This window comes from Cladophialophora psammophila (assembly GCF_000585535.1).
Source record: "Cladophialophora psammophila CBS 110553 chromosome Unknown aczJe-supercont1.2, whole genome shotgun sequence".
NCBI lineage: Eukaryota > Fungi > Ascomycota > Eurotiomycetes > Chaetothyriales > Herpotrichiellaceae > Cladophialophora > Cladophialophora psammophila.
In genome coordinates this window covers 925,433-941,351 of record NW_006912923.1, presented here as the reverse complement: position 1 = coordinate 941,351, position 15,919 = coordinate 925,433, and the positions used below count along the sequence as shown (strand labels likewise).

The 15,919-nt window shown below is 52.5% G+C and overlaps 5 protein-coding genes across 5 annotated transcripts; 2 read left to right on the top strand and 3 right to left on the bottom strand.

The window, feature by feature from the left end:
* Positions 1-304: 304 nt before the first annotated feature.
* Positions 305-1,838, top strand: A1O5_01662 (mannan polymerase II complex ANP1 subunit; the record flags this gene model as incomplete). The annotated part of the gene is made up of 2 exons (XM_007742278.1): positions 305-1,142; positions 1,195-1,838. The coding sequence occupies 2 exons, from the start codon at positions 305-307 to the stop codon at positions 1,836-1,838; spliced, it is 1,482 nt and encodes a 493-aa protein (XP_007740468.1).
* A 752-nt stretch (positions 1,839-2,590) lies between these two features.
* A1O5_01661 (uncharacterized protein) lies at positions 2,591-4,210 on the top strand (the record flags this gene model as incomplete). The annotated part of the gene is made up of 1 exon (XM_007742277.1): positions 2,591-4,210. One exon carries the CDS (start codon positions 2,591-2,593, stop codon positions 4,208-4,210), a length of 1,620 nt encoding a protein of 539 aa, XP_007740467.1.
* A 314-nt stretch (positions 4,211-4,524) lies between these two features.
* Positions 4,525-7,761, bottom strand: A1O5_01660 (uncharacterized protein; the record flags this gene model as incomplete). Its single annotated transcript, XM_007742276.1, has 2 exons — positions 4,525-6,900; positions 6,958-7,761. The coding sequence occupies 2 exons, from the start codon at positions 7,759-7,761 to the stop codon at positions 4,525-4,527; spliced, it is 3,180 nt and encodes a 1,059-aa protein (XP_007740466.1).
* An 843-nt stretch (positions 7,762-8,604) lies between these two features.
* A1O5_01659 (uncharacterized protein) lies at positions 8,605-9,150 on the bottom strand (the record flags this gene model as incomplete). The annotated part of the gene is made up of 2 exons (XM_007742275.1): positions 8,605-8,718; positions 8,770-9,150. The coding sequence occupies 2 exons, from the start codon at positions 9,148-9,150 to the stop codon at positions 8,605-8,607; spliced, it is 495 nt and encodes a 164-aa protein (XP_007740465.1).
* A 622-nt stretch (positions 9,151-9,772) lies between these two features.
* On the bottom strand, positions 9,773-12,051 carry A1O5_01658 (uncharacterized protein; the record flags this gene model as incomplete). The annotated part of the gene is made up of 4 exons (XM_007742274.1): positions 9,773-10,576; positions 10,634-10,776; positions 10,826-11,533; positions 11,583-12,051. 4 exons carry the CDS (start codon positions 12,049-12,051, stop codon positions 9,773-9,775), a joined length of 2,124 nt encoding a protein of 707 aa, XP_007740464.1.
* Between the last annotated feature and the right edge of the window lie 3,868 nt (positions 12,052-15,919).

Below are 15,919 nucleotides of genomic sequence, written 5' to 3'. Positions count from 1 at the left end.
CCGGCTTCCCCCTTCTAGCAACCCACCACACCTTCAATCCGACTTCTCTCGCTGCTGCCCGCAGACCTGTCTCTCCTTCCACCCTGTCCTCTCCTCGTTTAGCGGGCTCGACCTCAATCTCAGCCCTCTCGAGTCTCTCACTTCCACGTGTCAACAAAGATCTCCCACCTCCCACCTCCCACCTCCCTCGTTCCGCCGCCACCCCCGATTTCCCGATTGACCCAGTGCCTCCGAGACGATCACTGGTGGAAGAGCTGCATCCCAGCGGGGATACAAGGCTGACGGGGTGTGATGAGTTGGAGGGATGAACAGGCATCACGCCTTTACCAATGGCTACGCCGCCAACAAGAAACGAGATGACGATATCTACCACCCGTATCACGACCGCTCTGACCTCGAGAGCAAATATATTTGGGGCATGCCTGATCTAGTCGAGGACGAGAAGCCAGATTCTTCCTTCAATCGCAGGTTCGAGCCTCGAAAACGAGCCCTTCACACCCGGTCTCGTCTGGTCCGTCTGGGCTTGGTCCTCCTGGTCACGTTCTCCTTAGCCTTCTACTTCTTCTTTCCCTCCACGTCCACCTTGTCACTATTATCGACGAGTTCGGGCATTTCATCTCAGTACGACGACATTGAGACATTACGATACTATGACCTCGAGGATGTACAGGGGACCTCGGTGGGCTGGGAGAGGGAAGAGCGAGTCCTCCTATGCACCCCCCTCCGCGATGCCGCACCGCATTTGCCCATGTTCTTCGCCCATCTAAGAAATTTCACCTACCCTCATCACCTCATCGACCTGGCCTTTCTTGTTTCCGATTCCAAAGACAACACTGAAGAATTGCTCTCCCAAATGCTTGAAGCACAACAGGCCGACCCCGATCCTTCACAGCCATACGGGGAGATTTCAGTCATCCACAAGGATTTTGGGCAGGCAGTCGGTCAAGATGTGGAAAGCAGACATGGGTTTGCGGCACAAGCTAGCCGAAGAAAACTGATGGCGCGAGCACGGAATTGGCTGCTCAGCGCGGCTCTGAGACCATATCACAGTTGGGTCTATTGGCGCGATGCCGACGTCGAGACGTGTCCCTACACCATCATTGAAGATCTCATGCGACATGACAAGGATGTGATTGTGCCGAGTGAGTCTTACCCCACAACTAGGTCATGCTCAAAGCTAACCGGAAGGAAAAGATATCTGGCGGCCGCTGCCTGATTGGCTTGGGGGTGAACAGCCATACGACCTCAACTCCTGGCAAGAATCCGAGACTGCCATTGCCCTCGCCGAGTCCCTCGACGAAGACGCTGTCATTGTGGAAGGCTACGCAGAGTATGCCACATGGCGGCCTCATCTGGCATACCTCCGCGACCCCTACGGAGACCCCGACGTGGAGATGGAACTTGATGGTGTTGGCGGGGTCTCAATCCTCGCCAAAGCCCGAGTATTCCGTGCCGGAGTACACTTTCCCGCCTTCTCCTTCGAAAGGCACGCGGAGACAGAAGGATTCGGAAAGATGGCCAGACGCATGAGATTTTCCGTCGTCGGTCTTCCGCATTACACGGTGTGGCATCTGTACGAACCGTCGGTGGATGACATCAGACACATGGAGGAAATGGAGCGCGAGAAGCGCGAACGGGAAAAGCAGGAAAAAGAAAACGCCGAACAGGTCAAGAAGCTTGAGGATGAGTTCCAACAAGTGGGTTCTCAGTGGGAGCAGGACAAGGAGGCCATGGCGGCAGAATCAAAGAAAGAAGGTGTGCGTATGGTCAACGCGAACAGTGAAAAGGGCGAGAAAAAGGCGTCAGCCGCCAAAGACACGGACGAGGACAGCACTTGAAAAGGACGAAGAATGGATTTTGTGCAACAACCATTGCTGGTGGGTGGCTACCTGCCGAGCTAAACGATACAGAGGTCTCGGGTAGAGGATCATTGAATTCAGGAAAAAGCAAAAAGATCATGGGTCATGGGATATGGGATAGAAAGCGAGCGATCCAACCATCTTGAGCAAAGCATGATGCGCGTACATGGACGAGAGTTAGGGGGGGCGTTCTGTGTCAACCATTTCGGGGCTCAAGGATTTTGGGCAACCTCTACATTGGCTGAGGCTCTTTTTTTTTTTTTTGACCTGTACACAATATCTTTGAGGGACACTCGGCGGCCAACGCTGCCCTGCTTGGGGAGGTTATCATTACCAGGAAAAGGATTTGCCATGGTCGCGGATGCCGTGACCCAAGGGCAACTGTGAGAATACGTCGGACAAGTAGTCCAGACAGATACATCATCTTAGCGTGATGATGGACCTGGGTTCTTCCCATTTCTTCTGGGCAAGCAGTAATCGGGTGGTGGTGGTGGTGTTGTAGACGGCGAAGTGGAATAATGACGTCGCCCTCAATTAAGATGTCTCGACGCGTCCCAATTTGGACGCGTTGATCTAATTCGAGGACCAACACACAAGGCATCATGTACCCAGTGGCAGAATTCACCAGCTAATGGTCGACATCCGCTATTAACTTGGCCATCTCTGTGGCCATAATCCGACATTCTCCTATCTCTCTGTGACGGGAACAAACTAAGACCACGAACACCCTCATGTCCGCATCCTCACAACCCCACACCTTCCCTCCCGTCGCAGTCTCGTCGACTTTTCCACACCAGAGTCTCCGCTTGCTCGAGCTGCCACCGGAGCTGCTAGATCTGGTCGAGACACAGGTCAAGAGCCCGAGCAAGAGGAGGAAGCTGTGGTTCAAATCTTCCGTGGCGGCGAATACCGGTCCGACAAAGGGAGAACAACAACCACTTAGTAGATTCAACAGAGGCCCCGATTCCCAGATTACAACGGCGAGTGGAGTTGGCTTGGAAGAAGCGGGGCGAGAGGGATTCCTCCACCTCTGCACCGACGACAAGATCTGGGCTGTCAAGCAAGTCAGCACGAGTAACAGCGTCTATGTCACTCAGACATGCTCCAGGCCTCATGAACCACCTCGGCAGGGCCATGGGGAAAGGGACAGCAACAGAGATGGCGATACGCCTATGACCGGGGCAGAAGAAGCCCAAGCGAATAGCAACGGAGCCATCTCGCATGATGTAGACGAGTTAACTGTGGCTGATAGCAGGAGAGGTGGAATCACGACGAAAGCACAGGTCAAAAATATCCTCGAGTTAATCGAGGTCGAACCGGATGGACGAGAGGTTGAGACGAGGATTCTTGATATGGTTCCCGTATACCATGACCCGGACGATGATGCTGATCTCCTTGATCAGGACGGTCTAGGCAATGAACGCGGACTTCATGGACTAAAGTCGGTGTCATTAAGAGATGTGCTTGACGACATCCCGGCCCCGACAAGGCTTATCCAGGATACGATGAGGAAGTCGTTCATCTTCGCCCTGTCCCAGCCGACAACACAAAAGAGCGAGGAACCGAGGGGAGTGGTGTACATCCCCACCGCAACTCTGCTTTTACGGCGTTGGAGAGAATTCCTGCAACAATGCACCATATCAGGTGTCAACCTCGAGAAGAATGACGGTGTTCTGCTAGGGAAAGACCTCCGTGCTGTGCTCGATGAATTGAAAGCAGCTGAAGCGACAGACGAAGGAGGCTCTTTAGCTCTGAATGTCACAGCGGCTATCTTACGCCGGTTCACGCATGCGGTGGAAGATGGGAGCGACGCCGTGCTCCGCGATCTTCCCACACTGCTCGATCCAGATCTGAGTCTGGATTCGGTAAATGAGGAGCACCCGCTCAGCACAAGACTGAAATTGAACCCTGATCTCAGCCGGGAGCTCGTCGGACGCTGGCTCCTCTTGTCACACGCGCGGAAACAGGCATCTTCGCTTCCGGACTCTCCAGAGCCGCATGGTCAAAGGAGGATCATCCGCCTGGACGATTTCGTCAACGAGTGGGCACAGCTCCTTCCAGATTCATGGGCAGTCCAATGCGATGTCGCCAGTCTGATCTCATCGATCGATGGCGTAGACGTGATCAGAGACGGAGAAGGGGTGGAGGTCCTAAAATTCGCATCGAGCCACCATGCCTCGGAGGCAGCGGGTGCTGCTTCGTCACAACTTCCTTTTTTCGCCGCTGGTGGTGGTGGTGGTGGTGGTGGTGGTGTTGGCCTCTCAAAAGACGCGCAGAGCCAGAATCAGAAAAAGAGAAAATGGCACGAGAAATTCGGCGCACAGAGGTCCGCTCCTGCAGTGAGAAAGTGATGGGGAAAAGAGACCGCTGTAAGCTCCGTGGCTTGTGCCTGTACGTAATGGTCTATCCATGCGTCGTGCCATCCGCCTAGCTGGCTAGCCGGCCATCGCAGTCAGACACTTAAGTAGCCAGCAGAGAGGCAGGCAGAACACATCAAATAAGCGATCGAGCAATCGATCCGTCATTCGCTTCGCTTTTATTGAGTAGCTGCCGAGAAGGTATGCAATTAACAACGTGGGCAATTCCAAGCGTCCTCACTCAGACCTTGCTCGAATTTCCACCGCGTATTCTATCTTTGTTCCTCGGTGTCAAGGCAGACGAAACTTCAAGCAACCAGCTCCCTCAGCTTCCCCTGCTCCTCCTCGGTCAGCTGTTCAAACAGCGCCGCAAAGCCGTCCCGTCCAGCCTCGTTCTTGAACCACTGCAACAAGTACTCGGCCGTCTCTTCGTCCCGCGCTCTCGACCCCGTGGGACTGAGTCCTTCGTCACCCGCAGCATCGCCACCGCTAGCACCGCCGCCAATGAGGGACATGAGCTCGTTTCGGACGCTTGCGCTGGCCAGATCCAGAGCCCCAGCAGATCCGACGTCCTCCCACTCGTCTGCGTCTTCGGCATCTTCGTCTTCTTCGTCCAGGGCGTCCGCAGCCGCTTGGGCGGCGGCAAGGCTGGGAAACCTCGAGGTGGCGGCGTTGGCGAGCTCGTCGACCATGATTTTCAGAATCTTCAGGTCTGCTGGGACCTGCGTCCATCGATCGGGGTTTAGCTTCGCTTGTGATCGCGTCTTGATGCGTCCGCCCGGTCGAGCGTCCACGATCAAATCGCCCTTGACGCTCACGGCGTGGACTCTGGGATCGCGCAATGCGAATATCTTTGACAACGCCACCACATTCTGTCTCACCTCGTCAAACCCGGCGAAGTGCACAGAATTCTCAAGCCACTTTGTCAAGACCACACTCAGCCCGTTCGTGCCGTTGATGTTCACCTCGCTCAGAAAATCGAGAACTTCCTTGGGAGCCGCAAGGCAGAGACCCACGAAAACCATGCAAAGGCTCTGAACGAACTGGATTCTCTCCGCAGTTGCAAGACGGACAGCCACTGCGCGGAGCAAGTCCATCAGGAATGGCCCGAGTTTATCAGCTCCAAACTTTGTGACCAGAGATGACGCAAGCCCGCCAACTTCTTGGCCCGCATTCTCATCTACGTCTGGGGAGTTGAGTAGGCGGTTTATGATTGTCAATGTCACCTCAATCGAGGACTTCCCCTGAGAGTCAGTCCAGGACAGGAACTGTTGTGTGCCCTTTGATAGCATGTGGTTGAGCGCCAAGGTGGCTGGGCGCACAAGTTCAGGCTCAACAGCTTCCATTAGCACACGTTGTAACTTCGGCATTACAGCTTGGATGAAGCCAGAAGGTAGAGGGTCGCAACCGAACTCAGCGAGTGCAGAGACGAGTTCAGCAGCCAGATTCGTCAATGCGGATTCCTGGGTCATGTTGGCAATGTCGAATGCGCCCGTGAGAGATGGAATGGTTCTTGCACATAGTCGCACGTACGGTTCCTGTCCTGAAGAAGACACCGACGAGACGATTCCCTCGAATGCCTCTGTGAGGAGAGTGAAGAGTTGGAAATTCGACGCGCCGTCCGATGCCAACGTGAAGAACAAGTCGATGGCGTTGTTTCCTTCAGCGGTGATGGTAGATGTGTCCAGCATGATAGCGTCGCGAAGGAGTTGGATTAACGCCGCTTTGACGTCGTCGGCATCTTCGAGATCGTCGCGAAGATCGTGCGAGGAGATAAATTCACCCACCACGTTGATAACTGCGTTTTGCATTGGCCGTGTCATGCTTTGAGGGAGGGCGTCGAGGTATTCATGCAAAATGCTCAGAGACGCGACTTTGACCACGTCAGATTCGTCCATGGATGAGGCAGTTACAGCATTGGTGAATGAAATGGCGCCAGCTTCGACGAACTGGTCGCCGGTAGCCACCTTGAAGAAACATCCCAGGGCCATTTGCCCAGCCGCACGCATGAAGTGATTGGGGTGTTGGAGTGTACCCGAGAGTCCTTCCAGTACTGCTGAAGATGTTTGAGGACTGAGCTTTCCGGAGATTTCGTCGACGTCTTTCAGGCATTGGTTGAGGAGATAAACAAGTGCTTCGCGTTCTTTCCACCCCGAAGTCTGACTCGGCGGGCTATGCTGCTTGAAATGCAGCATTGCCGCGATGGGAATTTGTTTCAACCATTCTCCTAAACTTCGCACCGCCACTTCCGCACATGCTGCCCGGGGTGTGTAATTTGCTGTAAGTGATGTTGCTTCGCAGAGATACAAGTTGGCGTCGTATTCCCATAGTGCTTCCTCCTCCTTTGGTATCCTGGCATACAGGACCAATACGCGAATCAATTCTTGCAGCCAGGGGACAGTATGCTGCGCGTCACCGAGTTGCTGCATTTGCGCTGTGAGCTCTTTGCGTACTGGAGGGGCTCTGATTGTGACTTGCAAGAAATCGAGCTCTTCAAGAATTAACGCGTCCAAGCTGCAAGATAGATTATCGCTGTCGACAAGTTTGCCTTCGGCGGTGCCGTCAATAAAGAGTTCAGCATAAACCGGTGCAACTCTTGACAATTCCTCCCAAATAGTTTGGAACAGGGCCATCGCATGCGGGGAGAGAGCTTGTGCATAGACTTGTCGGAGTTTGTCGAGCGTCTGGTATTGGGTTAGCCTTTGACATCTCCTTCCTCATAACTTTGGTGAGCAGTGTACCTTGACGACCTGGACTTTCAGCGCTACAAGGCCCCGGAAGGACGCATCTTCAGGTTTCACAGAAGGAGGTAGCGGCTGCTTCAGTGTTTCCATAAAGAACGGCATCCAAGCCTTCAACGACTCATTCAGGAACACCTTCACCGCAGCTCCATGATCAGCCATCACCATCTCCAGCATCTCAAAGCAAGCCCTGAAAACATTGAGAGTCATCGCCCTCACTATTAAGCTCCGGGCGCTGTCCACAGCAACATGCTGTAAGGCATTGACCAGGTCCCGTGCGATGAAGAAGAACTGTTCTTCCGTCAAGCCCTCATCAATCAGTTCGGAGAGAACGCGCAAAGCGCCATGGATTGGCGCATCGTCTGTTGAAGAATTCAGGATTGTGAGTAGTGAGGGTAAAAGCGAAGGCCACGCATCCGGAAAGTCGACACTGGCGATTTTGCTCGCTACACCCGCAGCAAGTGCCTGGATGGCTGCATCTTTAGGTACTTGATCGCCTCCAAGCGTGCAGATGGTGAAGACTCGGTCACGGACCCTGGCTTTGGCTTCGTCGTTGAGGTATACGTTTCCTGTGAATGTCTCATCAAACTGTGGTGACCACGTGGCAGAGACATAATTCTTCAGAGCTGTCAATGCGGCCTTGCGACAGCCGGGCTCTATGTCGTTGTGTGCAGCAATGGTCAGGAGCGCGAAAGGAAAGTCTTGCTGGGGGTAGAGACTAAGGAGACCTTGCTCGGCATCTCTAATGACGGTTGTGTCTGGTCGCGTCGTTGCTTGGAGCAGATGGAGGACCTGTTGCTCCATTGTCGCTAGCACGAGGCTGAGGCTGGTGACAGGGTCACAGCGGAGGGCGGGCTTGTCATCTAGCCCAGGAAGCGTCTGCCTTCACGAATGGCCTGGAGGTCGGACGGAATCCTCACAGAATCAATCACGAGGAATATGAAGAAAGTTGTACCCAACTGGTGATGGGAGAAGCTTCAACAAATGCTGCAGAACGCGAATGGGTTGAATGAGTTGAATGGGTTGAAACGGGTAAACACTTTGAAACCGCCAAGACCACATGGGTGCCTTCATTTGATTGGCTGCCTTGCGGTCCAAAGTCTCAGCCTGATCAATGCTCTACAGACAGAGGTACAACACGATGAAAGGCCATATATGACACATGGGGCCAACAGCGAACAACAAGAGTCTCTCTCCAATTCCGTCGCCAACTAGGTATAGTCTGGGACTTGCTACAGGCCCACCGTTGCCAAGAACAAATATCAACATATACCTCGTCCTGCACAATGTTTATCGATTCGAACTCTATGTGAACCAATAACCTTACGCCGGCTCGGTGGTGGTGAATTTTCCAAGTCTGTTGCTTAATCATTAGAATCCCTCTATTGGAGTAGGGCAGGTGTGACCTACCAAGTGGCGTTGTATCGAGACAAAGATCAGAACCAGAACGGCGTAGACGGGAAAACTTCAACAATCTCGGTGACTTCAACTGCGTAATTAAATATATTGGAAGCATCGAGACAAAGGAACGGGCCTGCTGTTCAAGTTTGAAGCTCCTTAATCCGGGAGGCGTGACTGAATCTGAGCTGTGGTGAGGATGGAAGCGCGAACTGCCTTGGTGGTCATTCCGTGACTCTGGGTGAAGCATCACCCCACAGGATAGTCAATCGGTGGAAGCACCCCCATACATTTGCTGGCACGGATGGCTGGTCCTCTGGACTTGTGCCGGAAAACCTTTTCACTAATATCGATGACGGCGTGCTATATCCCGGGTCAGTAGACAAGTCTTCAAGCAGGTAATTTGGGACATACAATCGTCTCCTGAGTTGTGGATGGCATCATATATTGACAACACAGCAGTACTTCAAACGGCTTCCGCGAATCAAGGCATAGCCAGGTAAGCCGAGGAGTAATCCTGTATAGGTTGAACAGAGCCAGGTTAATCATGAATTCGTCCGCCGTCGCACTCTGCAGGTAAGTTTCATCATGATACTTGCACCAGACGTCGATGTTGCGCAGCTCTAGTGTCCTCAAGCTGTAGAACTGGTCCAGTTCCAGAGGCTGCTTGGAAAACTCTCGGACATCCAAGATCACGATGTGAGGGATTGCTGAGATATGGCTCGGTGGCAGCGGCAACACATCTTTGGGCGACCCGCAGATCCGAAGAGTTGTCGAGGACAAGAGGTACGGCATGGCTTCAGATCGGACCAAGCGACAGGTGTTCACAATCTGCCATGGAAAGGCACACGAACAGATGGAAGATGGGCACCCCCAACAGTCTGAACGACCACTATGCACCGACAACTGCGCGGCATCAAAGAGACGTCGATATATTTCGATACGGATCTCTGTCGGTAAATCCAGCAGAAGACATGGTCTGGCTTTGAATACACGGTCCGTCATTACGTCGAACTTCTCGGCAGGATTCTTTTCTTCAGAGATGATAGAGTGAAAAAGGTCCTCGGAAAGACGAGGAATTTATATTTCAGTCCGGTGGTGCCGGGAGGTAACAGGTCAAACAGTGCAAATATACCAAGCAAAAACAAACAAACAAGACTCTGATAACGCTGCGGTTCCAGTGGCTCCTGTCAACCTTCCAGGCGACACAAGGCTGTCTCTCGAAATGTGACAATCACCAAGGGGCGTGCACAACTGGCGCAAGGAATGGCGTGCAAAGATTATGTATTGCTGGCGTTGATTGCCCATCAATGTGCCCGATAATATAGGAGTCCTTGGGTGGGAATGATATGAAAAAGTACAGTCCTCCTCCGCCTCCTCGATCCTCTGAGATCCTCCGCTTTGGTGAGAGGGGGACTTATTCTGCAACCGGCATGCTCTCCAACTGGTCGACCAGACTGCGCCAGTTGCTGGCCTGCAGTTCTGCATACTTGACCCGCTCTTGACTCCAGTCTTGATGCATACGGCTGATGGCATAGATGGTCGTCTGGAATGTCACAATCTCATCCCTCACGCATTCCTTTATAAAGATGCCGCGAGCATGTTGTTGTACAATGCTCTCCTTATCAGACATGATGCTGCTTTCCACTTTCTCAATTTCTCCTGGCTTCACTTGTCCCGGTGGCTTCTGTCGTAATTGTTGCAACTTATTTTCGGATGCTTCGATACGTCGCTCTAGCTGAGGTATGTTGTCCCTGGCATACCGATCTCGTCGATCAAACAAATCACGCATAGACACAAAATTATCACGGATCGATTTGAGATCCTCAAGCACTCCTGTATCCCAAGCTTTGGCCTCGTCCTCGAGCAATGTCTGGGTAGTGGCAAGGTGTTTGGCTGTCGACTTGATCCCTTCATTTAGGAGCGGCACATCGTTCGGATCAATTGCATACGTATCGTTGCTGCATTCGGTGAGATGAGACAGGGCATTCGAGAACTTCAAACTGTCCAGAGCAAGTCCTTCGTTCCGCTTCACCAATCGTTCCATCCAAACACAAAGACTAATGTAGACCTCTGCCGAGCGGCGCACGCCTTGTCGTACTTGGTCGAAAAGTTCGGGAAGATTAGATGGCAGGCTGTCCTCCAAACTGGGCGGCAAAGCCTTACCGGTGAATTCTTCTTGGACAGAGATAGTAGCTTGTTTTCGCCAAACTGCAAGCTCCTGAGAACATTGTCAGTTATTCGTCCCGGTAACAGCGTAGTGGATGGTGACACATACTGTTGGCACGGTCAGGAACATCACCACAAGGGTCTCCTGACTCAAGACTGGATGTTGAACAAGTGAATTCGAAAATCGAACCAGTCCTCGTCTGCGTTTCTCGAGAAAGACCGTGGCATCTGCCGTGAGATGAGCTCCGTTCACTAGAGATTCGATTCAGCCAGAATCTCTGCCAGAGCGCGGAATTCTTACCTTGGACCCGTTTGGGAGGCAATAGCGGGAGACGCCTGAAAGGATATCGTTTTTGCAAGCAGTCGAGCAACCAAACAAAATCGCTGTATCGCCTCACAACAGTACTGCCCCTCCGAGTTGTCTTGACTTCATAATTTCGATGTTGAAACATAAACATTCCCTCCTTTTCCGGCAGTGTTGTGATGATGACGGTTTCGCCGGTCCCAAGTGGTAGACTGATACTTTGTGCCACCGCACTTCGTGGCTCTTGATCTTGTCGATTTGATTGCTCGTTGTCTCCCGGATCCCCGAACCCTCCACCAAGAGTGGGTTGCTCTGAGAAGCCTCCCGAACTGCCGTTGTAGCTGTTCCACCCAGTACCTGCACTTTCGGATGGACGCTCATTTGTTGGACTCCCGTTATTACTGCCATGGCTAGCTCCAGTCGTGAAGGCACTTGTTGTTCTTGCAATGCCATTGGGAATGCTCTTAGCACCATCGTCAGAGGCGCCGTTGACAGACATGGTGTGAGCAGTGGTGGAGGGGGGCGGCAGTCTGTGGTTGGACGGACTCGCCCAGGGATCCGACGTTGGATCGTTTCCAAATGAGTCTTCTCGAGGTTTTTGTGGTCTGACTGGGGTGGCTTTGGCTGCTGGGGGAGAGGGGGCCTGCGGCCGGGCGCTGCTTGCCCGTAATTGATCCAAGTATCCAATTCTGGGCTCGGGCAATTCTGGAGAATGTCAGTGTTGTGCGGGAGTTTGGGGGCATCGCAGACTCACTTCGCCTCCTTTCATCTACGCCATCAAGGGTGATATCTTCACCCTCCTGACCCAATCCGACCAGAGCGAGCAAAACATTGAACTCGCTCCTGCCGACCCCATTGGCACTTTCCTGGCCACCCGGGATCACAAAATTCAAGATCTTTGTTTGTTCCTGCTCACTGAGATTACTGCTCTGTAGAAGGCGCTTGATGCCTGCCAAACCAATGCCCACTCCCGTCCTCTCGTTCGCATGCAACACGGCATCATATGCATCGACATAGCTCTCGGGCACGTCGGTGGCCGGGAGAAGATTCTTGACTAGATTCTGGCGCGCCGACTTTTTGGGAGTAGGCATTGACCATGGCGAGTCGCCTCCATCGTCGGCAAAGAGAGATGGTGTGGATGTTTTGTGCACCGGTTCGTCGCCAAACAGAGATTTGGAGTTTAGTGGCGCACTTTCAGTGGGCGAGGAACCGAACAGGGACATGATGACGAGTCGATAACTTCGGAGCAGGGGCAGAGGTTGGCTACATCAACTGCGGCTTGGACATTGAGCTGAGATATGATGGCGAGGACTGCGCGCAACCAAACTGGGCAGACTGGGCTCATCGATCCGTGGCACAAGTGCTATCGCAATCAATGACTTCAAGTTGGAGATCGGGATGGAGCTGCGGCGATAGCCTTGGCGCTGGCAGCCACGTTAGCGGAGCTCTACGGAGTACCACTGTCGTGTTTCATGCAATCATAGGTACCTCTCTCGCTAGACAGCAAACACATTGAAGGCGGATCGATGCAGCAGACAATAGGCATCGAGTTGAGGATTGTGCCGGCATGGCCAAGAAGGTAATAAAGTAACACACGAGAGCATTTGTCAAGCGTGCACTGGATTGCTTCACGCCATGGCGTTGCCTGCAGCAGTCAAGTCTCAAGTCTCACGCTCCTGAGGAACATAGAACAGTCTGTGAAGACCAGAACTTGATGGAACTATGAGAATATAAATAGGAGTGATGATTCTTCTCAACCTTAGATGGGCGAGAGACCTATCTGAATAGCTTTGCTAGCCTGTGTGGATATCATGAAGAGCGAAGCATCCGCATGGAACCATGCACACATACAAACAAATAAATAGTCAATGGGGTATGTTGAGCACTCTGTTCCATCTGAATTGCGCCACAGAACTATGTCGGACTACTACTCAATGGAGTGCCTTCCGAGAGAAGCACGGCATTGTTGATCGTACGAGACTACCGCGGAAGTTTACCATGAAGCTATCCCTCCCATATTTTCGCTGAAACACGAACCTAATCGCATGGCCATCATGATGGAATCGTAGAGGCGGACGATTTCATGTCGATCTTCTCTCCTGGGGACAGAGGCACATTTTCCAGGACCAGAACGCGAAAGTCCAGGAACGGGCTGACATGTCATCCATCGCCCAGATCTGGAAGCGCTGGTCTCGGAACACCGTTGGCATTCTAAAATGTACCAAAATTGAGTTATATGCGTACTCGGTACTCGGTACTCTGATAAGTCTTCAAGCTTATCATGATGTTCCGTCAGCTGGCGACATATTCCAGATCGTTCTCTGGCCCTGGCCTGAAAAGACTGCCGGAGCGACAGGTGATCGTTGTAAGGTGATGATCTGAGCCCACAAGGCTGCAGAATTTTGTTCTTTCTCGGTCTGGTGGTGCCTGACAGTTATGTCTTCAAGGCCCCCTAGCCATGTCATGCGCATCGTGAATTCCGGATTACTTACAGCTTTCAGAACACCTGCGAATTAACCCCCAACCGCAAAGGCCGTTGAACAAAGTACACATTATGATTTGAAATGAACGCAAGGACAGAGAACCGGTTGTTGACTCCTTCCTCCTCTATACCTCTTGGTATTGCGAGCCTCGGTTGGCTGATTTCCGGCTGTGGTGGCTGGTGGCTTGCAAGCTACTGTGATTCATATCCAGCGTTCGCCGACCTCCGGCTCTCGCAAACGGTACGGTGCGGAACCGGGACGAGGCGACGCGCCAGAAACAATACTTAGTTTCTTGCCAGATCGGCGAGATTCGCCTATGTAGCAGTGCTGGATGACTTAAACTATGTCCCTAGAACATAGGTACTGATAAGTTGGTCCGTAGGGAATTGTCCTGATCTTCAGCGCATCTGTATCACCACATAATTCTCTCGCTGATCTGCAGGATCAAAGGGCTTTTCTGTCCACCTACTGGGTACAAGGTTGGAATATGTACGTATATCGAGACAGGGATCTTCTCAATGTGGCACAGGATATTGTTCAGTTCGTAGGTAAGTGTGTAGCCAGGATAGATTAGTGGGCTTGTGGGGGGACAGGCTCAGAGAAGTGAAACTCTTCGCCTGCAGCTAAGCGTGAATGAAGTGAAATACTGGCGGTGGCGTAAAGTCAACACGGCCTGAACTGATTTAAGTTTGACTTTTGCAGGTAGTGGGTTGAGAAAGACAGGGGCCGTTTAGTAGTAGGAGCAATAGGTGTACCTACTGTACATGAGTAGGTAGGTAAGTACCTCCTCCGTCCTCCTTGTAGCCATGGCAGGTTCTGGCTTGAAGACGATGGGCGCCCGAAAGGGACTAATAGTTGTCCTCCGCATTTTGTATCTTGGTCGAGAACCAAACATTCTTGAAGATCCGCATAATCGTCAGGCACGGACGTAGACAGTAACCCCGCCAGAAAGAGCAGCGCCAACGAATGGAATTTGACTCCGCTCGATGAAGATCATCAAACCAAGGCGGGTGGTAATGGTCAGACATCGTTGACTCGACGTGCATATATTGAAGGGCGAGACGGGGGAAGGGCGTTGTGAGAGGTGCGTGACAGCACAAAGTACGGAGTAGTTGTAGGGCTTGTGGCTTGAGATCCTCCCTAGACGAGGCTTGCACCGGCGTGTTTGATGATCATCTGGAAGCATGCTCGTCGGCAGGGGCTTTCGGCGACTGCCCAGCAGCCCTGTGGATGGACCTTAGACGCGCTACTCTGTGGTAAACTGTTCAGGGAGTCTTTGCAAGGCGAGGGATCCTAAAGGACTTGAAGGAACCAACGGCAATCATGTCCATTGCTTTAAGAACAAGGAACTTCAGACGCAAACGAGTCTCCGTCATAGGTCTTGGGTACATGGCATGACTCGAAAGTCGAAATTGTTGCAGTTCCATCTTCGCTCACTTCCAGGAACTAGTTGGACTTCATCTCCGAACTGTCCAAGGTGACCCCTGGTGGAAACTCATTCTCCTGCGAAGAAGGCCCTTCCGGTAGACTTCAGACTGGTCTGCCGCGTAACTCAGGCGTTGAACACGGAAATACTGATATAGAGTCAAATCCTCGAGCCATGTTCTGGTTTCACAAGCCCTAAGCCCGGGACGAGTTGAGCAAACTTGCAGATGTCCAAATTATACTAGCCAGAATGATGAACCGGCGTTTACGGGGCTGTCGATTGCGGCGTTGTGCGAAGCCTAGTGCCCGTCGAGGCCACCCTGCAACCACCGGCCGCTATGATCTGCGCACTGAGGAACCATCGTTAATGGGATGGCTTCAACTATTGACCACTTGCCAAAACGTGATTGGATGCCCTAAGATGATGATGATCAGACGGTATTAGCGATGAAGAAGAAGCTGTGAAAGAGTCGAGAGAGTCGGTGAGACGAACAATGAGTCAGGTGGGCTTGATCTCCGAAGTAGATGTCTTCCGTATGTCAGAGACCATTCGATTCCTGTTCTGTGACACCTACAGCTGCGGTCCAAAAGGCGAATGGTCAGGTATTCCGGAGTGCAGGAACCAATTGTCCAGAAGAGCAGCCTCGGCGGGGTGCACATATTTCACAGTTATTAACTATAGGTAGGTGTATCTGCGTCCTAAGATGACGTTTTTGCTCCGGTTGTAGGTACCATTGGTTCGTGTACTGATCGACCCTGCAAGTCGAACAACTTGTTCAGTCAGGCGGGACATGTGTTGGCGGCTGGAGATGGTTCAGTCTGTGATTGCTGCAAGTGTTGGGCCATCACGACTTTGATGGGCAGTTTCCTGCTGTCTTTTCGACTCACCTGCAGACCAAGATCCGGTACCGCAACGGCAGATTATGGCAGCCCAAGGGACCTGGTTGGTACTTCTTTCGGCCGCAAGACGCATTTGACCCAGGGCCAAGTACCCAGTAAACGGCGAATGGTGGATCAATAGCTCCCTGGCCACGATCGGATGAGCACCCCTCTCGTTTTGATTTCCTATCCGAACTTTGCTGGGGGTCTCCGCTGTCACAAGGGTGCATGGGCGGGATGCAGCAAGAAGGGAGAGTTGCCCATTTTCGACAGCCCCCACGATGTGCGTTCCATCTTGAATTTG